The sequence below is a fragment of the Seriola dumerili genome, unplaced genomic scaffold (genome assembly GCF_002260705.1).
Source record: "Seriola dumerili isolate Sdu_G_001 unplaced genomic scaffold, Sdu_1.0 BDQW01001191.1, whole genome shotgun sequence".
NCBI lineage: Eukaryota > Metazoa > Chordata > Actinopteri > Carangiformes > Carangidae > Seriola > Seriola dumerili.
Genome location: NW_019175446.1, coordinates 105,999 through 116,894, shown reverse-complemented (window position 1 = coordinate 116,894; position 10,896 = coordinate 105,999). Strand labels below are relative to the sequence as shown.

Below are 10,896 nucleotides of genomic sequence, written 5' to 3'. Positions count from 1 at the left end.
GAAATCACAATATTCACCTGGTATTCAGCATAAGCAGAGTCACCTGTAGGGCGGCTGTTGTATCTCTTACAGTCGCCTGCAGCTCAAACACACATCTCCACTTGGGAATGTTGTGGTATATGATAACTTTAGCCACGCAACATAAAGCTGCATTAGCAGCGTGAACAGCTGACATACTGCATGTAGACGACTAAGAGGATATTTAGTCAATAGTATTAAATAGTCAATACAAAACCCCCAAATCTCCAACAGTTAATGCAAAAACTAAAGACTGTGAGTTTTAATAAGCTGCTGCTAACCTCAGGCTGTTGCACTGTGTTGTAGAGAGTTTATTTTTCTCAATGGAAGAATTATTTAATCACTTCTGAGGCTGAAATGTGATTTAGCAGAATCATCAGTATCATATAATGTTGGTTCAGGGGCAACTAAATAACAAGCTTGCAGTTATTTCCCATTTGTTCAGGTGTAAGTGGCTTATTGCACGATTAAACACAGATATTAACAACCCAGAGTCTAACTTCGAAAGTCATTACAAACCTCTGTGAGTGTGAGTTTCAGTAACATGAATGAGATGTGCTTGTTCATACAAAAGAGTTTATTCTAAACTATAAAACAGTTATTTTACATTAATCACCTCTGTCCTTCAAAACAATAGATGGAATAATTACAACACAGGATTATTTTGTAAAAAAAAAAAAATTGAGTAAATGTTTGCCTTAAGATACATTTCCCCCTTGTGGTTGTTTGTTATAATGCAGCTGTTAAAATAGGAAGTACGGTGGATAATAAGTCTGAATTTCACTTTAGTTAAATTCACGGTTATTCAGACGAAGGATCATCAACATAAAAGATTTTCACGGTTCTCTGAGTGTCTGTTTGGAACATTTCATGTGTTCATATTTCACCAGCTCTCACAGTCACCTGACCATTTTGTGTTTCAGGTGAAGGTAGGAGCAGGTGGGTGATGACGCCGTCAGTCTAAGGACTCCCCCGGGTTTGTGCAGCTGACTGACCTGGTACGACGGAGAGTGTGAAACAGCACAGACTGTTGTGTCAGTGCAGACTGGATCATTTGTTTAATCAGTTATGATGAGCTCGTCACAACCCCAGTCCTCATAACTGCCGTCAGGAAGGTACCTGCGGATGATGATGGGGATCTTTCTGCTCCTGTTGGAGGAGACGAGCGAAGGTCACAGTAAAACACTGGGAAATACAGAGAAACTCAACATCCTCTTTAAATAACAAAAATAAACTAAAGCATAACAGATAATTTCAAACGATAAAAATGATTACTTACTTGAGCTCTTTCATAGCTATTTGCAAGGGGTCTGTTTCTCCCTCCAGCTCCACCATGACCGGAGCGCACATCCTGTGGAAAACAAGCCAGCAGATAGACAGGAGTGGTAAATACTAAATGATATATGTAAGTGACTACTTACTAAAGCTGCCTCCTTTGTCCTTGTCTCCTTCGGTTTTAAAGTCCATTTTTCCCGGCAATTTAAGCTGAATGATACTGATGCACTCAAATGTTACTTTTGACAAAACAGCTCAGAGTGTATATATATATATATATGTATATATGTAATATATATGTAATATATATGTATACTGTATATATGTACAGTACAGATTAAATGTTAGAGATGCTTATCTGTGGTTTTACAAGAAATGGACACACGAGACATTTTTAAGGAATTGTTGGTGACAACTCATTTCCCTCAGGTGCTGCTTCTTACACCTGTATGTACAATTATCACACAGTAGTAATCCAGAAAACAACTCTGTCCTCACACAGAGCACTTCCCCTTCTGTGACATACATCCATAATACAGTGAAGGCAGGAGTGTAAACGAGTGTGTACAGAAGAGTCAAACATCAGGACAGTGTGGACACACCGCTGTCTGTTCACACGTAGGGCTGCGCAACTGATCAAAATATAATACAAATCGCAATATGGCCCAGAGCAACATCCAAATCTCAGGATCCACTTTCTTTTACTCTAAAGAGACGCTCCAGGCTAAAAATCATACTCTCCACATGTGCCAAAACATGTAAACATGTCTGTTTGGTACAAGACGCAACAAAAATCACATCATTTCATTATGTTTTTTCTAAGTGAAAATTAAACGCAAAAAAAGATCATTCCAACTGAAACCACACATAGCAATATGATTTTATTTCACATATCATTACTCACGCTATCTGCAGAGCTCGTGTCCCCAGCACTCTGGCCCTCTCGTATTTGGTCATGTATGGTGTTGTGATCCTCTTCTGATTTGCCTGCTGACCCTCTCCCGCCGGCAGGATCTGCACGTTCTCCTGATCTTCCTGCTCACGAGAGCAAAGTAAACAAGGTTTGGACTCGTTGAATATTAACCAAATGACACGACCATAGAAAACCGGTGGGAAAACGCTAACAACAAGATCAAATCGCTGACAATAAACGAAGAACTTACATCTTCCACGTTTTCAAGGTCATCTAATCCCTCGTCCTCCTCGGCATCATCAAAATCTCCATCATCGAAGCTACAAATGAGACAAAATACAGTTATGACGAAGACCAGACATCCAGAGAAAGTTTAGAAAAGGGCAGTTCTGCTAGCTAACTGGCTAAACGTTAGCTAGCTGTAACGTTAGCCCACGTTGTGTTGTTTAAATACGCGGCTTAATAAAACGCGTTAAATCAGAGCGTCGTTACTTACTTGTCTTCGTTGTCGGACATGTTTTATTTTGAAGCCCCTATCTGCCCTCTGTGAATTATTACTAGTGAAAATGTTCTAACACACTTTTTGTTGTCAACATGAACCCACATGAGCGCGATGGCCTTCCGACTTCCGGCCGCTCGGTGTGTTGGAAAATATTCCGGGTGCGTAAGCGGAACATTTGTGTTTCGTTCCGCTTATTTTCGAGAACGTGTCAGGAAAATATTAAAGCTGGCATTTTTTGGTGTAAGTTAATAAATGTATTCGTCTCTTTCATGGTGGCGTGGATTAGACAGCCTATTGTTCCACCCTCTTACATCCTATTGCTTATATTGGGTTACAAACTTGTGGACGCACTTGCTTACAGTTGGTAAATGAGCTAATCCTCTTTGTTAACCATCAGTAATGTGTAGATATTTTTCTCCATATCCTCACAGTATTTAGAAAAGAACACAGCCCTCAAAATTTCAAAGGAATTTTCTGAAGAGCTTGTGAAGTCATAGAACAGAAAAAGTCCTCCCCAGGATTAACTCTTTTTCTTCTGCATCTGCTTTCATCACTTAAAGAGCGAAAAACAACTAAACCGATAATGGAAATAATATCTACATTGATAAATGTGCAAGGAGAAATATATGTTCATCAAACAACTCAAGACGAGTTGGTGTTACCCGACTGTTTTGAGTGAATTTAAATGCACTTTTTCAGCACAGTAGATAAATGACATCTCAAAAAACTGGTTAAAACAAAAGCTGGTTAATCATAAGATACACACTTCGTCTCCACAGACAAGACATCGAACTTTCACAAATAAATATTTATTGCATACTTCAACTAAAACAAGTATGTAATAAAATGAGGAAACATAAATACTGGTTGCATATAGCAGATATGGCAAGTAAAGATGAACAAGGAAGAGAACATAACACGGAATCATTTGCACAGACATGTCTTCATTAACTAATCTTTCATATGATGATCTTCTTCTGTGGTAAAAGAAATATCAACACTTTTATCATCTAAAGGTACAAATGAGTTTGTTGTCTACGAGAGTTTCGTGTCAGTAACATTTCTACAGTCGTGACGGTGCGTCAGCTCTTTTTGTCTGAGGAGTCTTTGCTGCTCTCTGCTTTATGGTTCAGCAGCTTAAAAACCTTTGTGGGCCTGAACTTTCCTTTTGACTTCTTGAGCTCTTTTAGTTCCTCTTTCTGGAACTCTGAGGAGAAAAAACACAATTAATTATCATTTTTAAAACAATTCAGTAAGACACACAACATGAGAAACATTTTGAAGTTATTTTCTCACCTTTATTCTTCAGCGAGGCTTCCCAGAGCTCATCCTCCTCTCTTTCCCTGATCAGAAAAAACAAAGTTCAATTTCTACTTTACAACATAATAAATCTATGAATGTGAAGGCACCGTGCATTGTATTGTTTCTTTCCTTCGCACCTCTGCCTGTCCTGATCCAAGCTGCTGACGATCTGGTTCCTCTGTTCGATGATGGCGACCAGCTCGTCCATCAGCTTCCGCTCTCGACCTCGATCCTCCTGACTCCAGTCGCTCTCTGAATGTGCAGACGACAGTGTTTAACATTTAATAAGAAGAACCAAAACAAAGAACTCCTTTCCACTACATCCACATTCAAGAGCCTGTACGCAGCGAGGTCTCCGGTCAGAAGGCAGAACTCACAGATCAGAACAATAGTAATAATAATAAACTTCTGCTTTGCTGCACCTTGCAGAAAAAAAGCTACGGTTAGGAGTTAGACTAGAAATATTGGACCTATTAATGATTTGATTATATGTTCAAGGAAAAGTAAGCTGACAAAAGTGACACACAGGATCATACAGACCAGGTTTATTAAGGAGACATCGCAGCTCATACTCCACATCTGCCTGTCTCTCCTCTAACTTCTTCTGCTTTGTCCTGGGAAAATACACAAAAATAAAAAAAATCATGAAACTTCGCTTCCTAATTTTTAAATAATGGCATATACAACTCATTATCAGAGCAAAGAGCCTGTCTCGTTCACTTACAGGTGAACCAGCTCCGTATCTCTGCGCACCAGAGCGTGTCTCTCGTGGATAAGAGAGAACCACTCCATCAGCATTCGTTCCTCGTCTTTAGCTGAAATAAAAAAGGACGGACTGTGAAAGCAGAGACAAAGACATCCCTGCCGCACTGATGACACTGACGACACTGACGACACTGATGCACACTGACGACACCGCAACACTGACGACACCGCAACACTGACGACACTGACGACACTGACGACACTGACGACACTGAGCGATTCTGCGGCGGTAAATTTATCTGGCGTACCGTTCTTGCAGTCTCTCAGATGTCTTTCCAGTTCCTCTCCTCTTTGTTCCAGCGCCTCCANGACACCGCAACACTGACGACACCGCAACACTGACGACACTGACGACACTGACGACACTGACGACACCGACGACACTGAGCGATTCTGCGGCGGTAAATTTATCCGGCGTACCGTTCTTGCAGTCTCTCAGATGTCTTTCCAGTTCCACTCCTCTTTGTTCCAGCGCCTCCAGATGTTTATCCAGTTCTCCCATCTCTGTCTGCAGGTCTTCTGTAGAAACATGTTGGTCCGTCTGCACCTGTCAGCGACGCACAGAACCACGTACAGATTTATTTACACCAGAACAATTTACATATAACCACTAATGACTAAACCTGAGACACGATGGCAGCTAAAATAATCAGTGTAGACAAAACTAATGAAATAATAATCCTTCTATGGAGGCTGAAGATGAAGGAGGCAAAACTTCAGATTGTGTTTTTATGGGGCAGCAATGTGCCAATTTGTATTTAGAACAATAAAAATATAAATTAGTACAAACATGTATCGCCTGTTGAGGTTTAAAGTCAGCCATTGTACCTTCCTCTTGATGAGTGGGAAGCCATGTCCCGGGGCAGGAGCCCGTCTCGATGGGAGGTCCTGGAAAGTCTTTGATTTGGATATTGCAGGTTTCCGATCAAAGGGATTCTCTTTGCAGGCCGGCTGAGAACATGGAAAGAAAATTGTGGGTGTTTTTATGCAGAATATGATTGTTACGTCTACTTTAGTGATAAAACATCCTTTTTCTATAAAAACATGTGGCCTGTGACTGCAGCGATAAAAAGAATGTGTTCATGTTAGATTTCATTATTATTAATTAGCCTTAAACTCTGGTCATACCTTACTTTGGCATGATGTGACAGACTCTTGTGCCTCTGCTACACCAACAGGCACTGAGGACCTTTGAGAGTGGACACATGTGATAACCGGCACAGAAAGACTCTTGGGTAAAAAGCGACCTGCAGCCGCTTCAGTCACATCTGGCTGTGAGACACCTGTGCTTCCATTTTCACCCAGAGCATGTGAATCCATTTGACTTGTGTTTGCAGCCGGTTCAATGGAAGCCTCCACTGTGTCAGTCACTGCACTCCTTCGCTCTGCCGGGTCACGTCCTGCAGCTCCACCCGCCTCAGTCACATCTGGTCTGTTTGCTTCACTGGGTTTATCCAGCGGTTTTACATTATTGTCCTCAGATTTAATGGCAGCAGCCTCCGTGCGACCGCCACCGTCCTCCGAGGACTCAGTGGGGTGCGCAGACTTCTCCGCCTGAGTGTCCTCATCCACGTCCTCTGCAAATGGATTGGGAGGGGCTACTTTTGGTCTGTACCAGGACCCCCGCAGGTTGGAGAGAGATTTGGATCGAGGAGTGGGCACCGGGGCCGGGGCGGGAGGCAGCTGCGTCCAGGGCCCGGGATGGACGATGGCCATCCACGGGTGGTTGGTTTTCACTTTAGGGCTGCCAGCGGTCGGGCTGGTGCTGCAGGGAGAGAGACAAGAGGTGGTGTTAGAGGTGACTGCACGAGTGAGGACGGACTTCTGAGGAAAGCAGAAATTATTATGTTGTTATGCATCTGTGATATATTACAAAATAAAACACATTTTAAAAAAAGAAATGTGTGATAATATATGATATGGCTCGATGTGAAATACAGAAGAGACCTGGACGGCAAAGAAAAGACAGACTCTTTGTGTGCACTTACATGTGAGATGAACCGAGGGCAGATTTACTTTGGTTGGTCGATTTGCCTGCAGAGAGAGAGAGAGAGAGAGAGAGAAAAGCAAAAATGGCTTCACTCATTTATTTCACTTTGTCATGAAAGAGAGGAGACGTACATGATACAGACAGTACTGAAAACAAGAACTAGACAGACAGACAGACAGACAGACAGAAAGACAGACAGACAGACAGACAGACAGACAGACAGACAGACAGACAGACTGACAGACTGACAGACTGACAGATAGATAAACAGATGCAGTAAAACAACAATGTGTGTATTTACCTGCAGCAGGTGAGCCGTTAGCTGCGTGGGTAGTTTTGGCCCTGGGTGCAGGGACAGGGACCACAGGGGAGTCGAACATTCTCCTGGGTGCTGGGACGGGCTGAGCACTTCCTTCTGTCGACCGCACACACGGCGAGGAGAGCTCAGACGGCGGCTGAGTCTCCGTTGCTTCCTTCTTGCCGTCTGACAGGACGGGTGCAGACCCAGCTCCTGCGGCTGTCCCGTCTTTAACGCTGGGCCGAGGAGGAGAAGGAGGTGCTGGCTTCTTTGCCGTGCTCTTCAGTGCGACAGTTGACTTGTTGTTTTCTCTGCTCCTCTCCCACCTTTCTCTTCCCTCCATCTCTGCTGTTTGACAAACCTGTCTGTCCTGTGACTCTGTTTTCTTAGTGTAATGAGGGACGCTGCTGATGGCCAATCCACTGAGAGATAAATAACCTGCCTGAAATTTACATTGTGGACGACTGTCAGTAGATCCAGTTTGTTGCCCGAGGTCAACACGAGAACTTTGACTGTCTGTTAAATGGTGAGTGCAGATCAACGAGCCGGCATCACTTCCCTGTGTGTACGACTCTGGTAAGAGAGTGCTGTGACACACTTTGCACCTGAAGGACAAAAAATGAAATGTGTTGCTGTGAAAACATCTTTCACACCTTTTCACAGAAAAAAAAACAACTAATAAAATAATTATAATCCAAACGTACAGAAGAAAATCCAACCATTTAAAAATATAAAACAAAACAAAACAAAAAAGTAATTTTCTCAATCTGTGTGGCCGAGTGCAGACAGATGTCATATGTCATATATAATCAGAAGTGAGCAGGGAGGTCAAACATGTGGTCACTTGAAACACATTAGAGACGCATTCCTGTGTGTGAGCTGCAGTCTGTCTCAGCCGGGTCTAGACGGCCTGGACGTGTCTGGATCCACACGCTAAGAGAAGCAGAAGAAGAAGCTGCTGTTGCCGTGTGAACGGTGCCGTTACCTGAAACAGCTGCGATGGTAGATCTTTCCATCGACCAAATGTCTCTGTATGAGGTGGACGGGTTTGAAACACAGATTACACACCGCCCGCGGCCTTGTGTTGGATAAATGATGGTCACTGGTTTCCAGATGAGTGACGCTCTGAAAAGAGAAGAGAAACTCTCAGCTGAGAGCTGTTAATCCAGCAGCTGGAGACGACAACGAGCAATGTGAAAACAGGCACGTGTGTGTCACAATGACCGTGTTTACCTTCAGGACTTTCAGACCATCGGGGGATGAGATCTTGGTGAGATTGTTTAAGACAGCGACGTGTGATGACCTCAGACTCGCAGGACCTGCTGCAAAGTCAAGAGAAGTCATGCAAAGTGAAGCACAGACTTCATGTTGGAAAATGTGCTGTGTTCATTTTAATAGAGGAAGGGTGAATGCAAAGAGCCCAGATACAATCATAAGGGAAGTGGAGATAGTGGATACACCTCTTCTGACTCACTGCAAGAAACTGAATAAAAGCATCTGATAAATGGCTGTAACAGACCACGCACCATGAGACTTCCTGTTGAAGAAGCAGTGGTAATGCGAAAGGTAGGTGATGACGCTCAGACAGTCGGGCACCTTGGTGGAAACCATTTCCTTTGGGTCCAGCAATGCAGGGATGCCCAGCTTTGCTTCTGCAACCTCAAACGCCTGCAGATCAGGAAACAGAAGCACGGAGCAAAGGTAGATGACTGTGAAAACGTGTCAGTGTCTTCTGCGTTAGTAATGATGGATAAATACCAAACACAGAGATGAAAGAGACATGCTTGCATTGTGGCTTATGTGTGCAGAACACGAGAGTAAAATGACTCACCAGTTTGTTATTGTGATAGACATTATCTTTGGAGAGGGAGCTAAAATCACTGGAGGAAAACGGAGGGATCGATTAAATGACGATGAAAAGACAAAGTAACAATCAAAAGAAAACAGTTGCCCAGGTGCAGCTCATGATCAGAGATTACTGTGAGATGACCCTGGTTCAATCGCTGACTGTAAAAGGTAAAAAAAAACTGACTAATCCCATTTAATGGGACAAGAAAAGGTTGACAGAGATTAAGGAAAGGAGAGATTAGTCCAACAGAGTACAACAGGTCCAGATTACACAGCATGGTGGTCACAGTCAAGAAGACTTTTAAATCTCAGGGCAGGACACCAAAAACAGACAAGGACAAACACTTACAGTGTGAGGAAATGTCCAAATAATGTAACACACCTGTAGCTACTGAGAAAATAACACACCTGACTGTGCTTGTGTACCTGGCGGAGCAGGATGAGGCTGCACAGGTCTAAGAAACCACGGGATTACTTACATCAAGTCAGGCCGGTGTTTATGGATGATGGCGCAAAATGCAAGTCCATCTCTGAATGAGGCCGACATATTCTTTATGTCCACCTCGGGGTAACCGGCGCATGTGTCGCGGCACCACTCTCGCAGAGCCCTCGGTGATGCCATTGCTTGTGTGGGATTAGACATGTGGGCTGGGTGAACATGGCACTTAATGAGTTAGAGGAGATCAAATAAAAGGAAAGGCAAGGTTTGGTTTTGTGGAGAAAACAGGAAACGAGCATCTACTACACTGCATAGCAACAAGTTTTTTTTGTTGTTGTTGAGTTAACCTGCAGCCAAACGTGTGCGTCGCGTTGGTGAAAGCAACAGGAAGGAAGTGGTGTTCTTCCCCTTGTTATGTTGCTGTTTCAGATCAACACAAAGTTATCCGTGCACGTAAAGCGGTTTAACATTGCTTCACTGCTTCCAGACACAACTTCAGTCTCAAACGGTTCTCCTCAGTGTCACTGTTCACCACAAACCACCACCGAGCTCCTTGAACGTGCTCAGCTGTCGTCCAAACATCTGCAGCGCCTCGAGGACTTCTGGTCAACTTGTTAGAAAGGTTGTTAATTTCAATCTCGTCCCGTTACTTGCAGTAGTGCTCCTTGTTGTGCTCCACAGTCAGTGACATGAACAATAGCTGCCACTGGAGGGCGACACAGAGCTGGTGCTTCTCTATAATTAGGAGGGGGGGGGGGGTTCTGGTGACAAGCAGACATGACAGACTTACTGTGTTACAGATAAATATATAATCAAAACCTAGATGCATTACAGCTTCGTTAAAATGCTTCAATCCTTCCCCCACTCCTATTTTGATCACTTGATTTGTTTTGTGAGCATATTCATTTTATTGGCTACAACACTCTTTGTAATATTATCCATCTTAATTTCAGGCAGTTTCTTAGTCATCTGTAAAGTAAGCCATTTTAAAAGGCACGTCCGGTCAAGTTGAATAAAACATTAATTGGCAAACTATAGCAGCATTAACACGTCGAGCAGACTCGAGAAAAACGCCACATGTTTTGGGCTAACACTAAAATAACGGTAATTTGCCTCTAATTTATTTATTTATACTGATGGCCACACCGACTAAATTGCCTACTTTTACTTTGAAGGAATTTAACTTCCGGTTGGTTCTGATTTCTTGCTTGACGTAGCTCTCTGGTCATAGAGATTCATGTGCTAGACTGGTTATTCCCGTTCAACTTTACGTTATAATCTCATTTGCGGTTAAAATGCTGTATTTGATGATGTTTACATTGACATTGTGGCTGTTGTTATGGCATATGAAACACACAAAAATAATTAGGACGAACAATATGCAGCTGTGGTGAGACGTTCATTTATAAAATGTAGCCTAAACGTTGTTATTGTGTTAATTTATTTCACCAGGAAGTGTAGTTAAGCTTAGTTAAGGCATACACTTTAAGAATATTTTATATATGCAAATTAGGCAAAATTAAGGTAATATACAAATATATTTCAA

At 42.8% G+C, this 10,896-nt stretch overlaps 2 protein-coding genes across 2 annotated transcripts; both read right to left on the bottom strand.

Moving 5' to 3' along the window:
• Positions 1–574: 574 nt before the first annotated feature.
• On the bottom strand, positions 575–2,840 carry polr2f (RNA polymerase II subunit F). Its single transcript, XM_022767497.1, has 5 exons — positions 2,703–2,840; positions 2,457–2,526; positions 2,198–2,328; positions 1,298–1,369; positions 575–1,167 (listed from the first exon to the last, which is right to left on the bottom strand). The coding sequence occupies exons 1-5, from the start codon at positions 2,720–2,722 to the stop codon at positions 1,077–1,079; spliced, it is 384 nt and encodes a 127-aa protein (XP_022623218.1). The 5' UTR covers positions 2,723–2,840; the 3' UTR covers positions 575–1,076.
• A 723-nt stretch (positions 2,841–3,563) lies between these two features.
• On the bottom strand, positions 3,564–9,533 carry LOC111238101 (MICAL-like protein 1). Its single transcript, XM_022767501.1, has 15 exons — positions 9,391–9,533; positions 8,895–8,943; positions 8,590–8,731; positions 8,297–8,385; positions 8,049–8,188; positions 7,067–7,668; positions 6,764–6,809; positions 5,904–6,540; positions 5,604–5,726; positions 5,196–5,322; positions 4,735–4,825; positions 4,551–4,624; positions 4,148–4,262; positions 4,005–4,051; positions 3,564–3,915 (listed from the first exon to the last, which is right to left on the bottom strand). Exons 1-15 carry the CDS (start codon positions 9,531–9,533, stop codon positions 3,791–3,793), a joined length of 2,550 nt encoding a protein of 849 aa, XP_022623222.1. The 3' UTR covers positions 3,564–3,790.
• Between the last annotated feature and the right edge of the window lie 1,363 nt (positions 9,534–10,896).

Bases quoted from the DNA above. Each gene is read 5' to 3' on its own strand.
- polr2f (XM_022767497.1), bottom strand. From the start codon at position 2,722: ATGTCCGACAACGAAGACAA. The intron at 1,370-2,197 runs GTGAGTAATGAT...TGTTTTCCACAG, and splicing joins ACACGAGCTCTGCAGATAGC to GATGTGCGCTCCGGTCATGG. The intron at 1,168-1,297 runs GTAAGTAATCAT...CTCCTCCAACAG, and splicing joins ATAGCTATGAAAGAGCTCAA to GAGCAGAAAGATCCCCATCA.
- LOC111238101 (XM_022767501.1), bottom strand. From the start codon at position 9,533: ATGGCATCACCGAGGGCTCTGCGAGAGTGGTGCCGCGACACATGCGCC. The intron at 8,386-8,589 runs GTGCGTGGTCTG...TTGACTTTGCAG, and splicing joins CTTCAACAGGAAGTCTCATG to CAGGTCCTGCGAGTCTGAGG. The intron at 6,541-6,763 runs GTAAGTGCACAC...CTCTCCCTGCAG, and splicing joins GCCCTCGGTTCATCTCACAT to CACCAGCCCGACCGCTGGCA.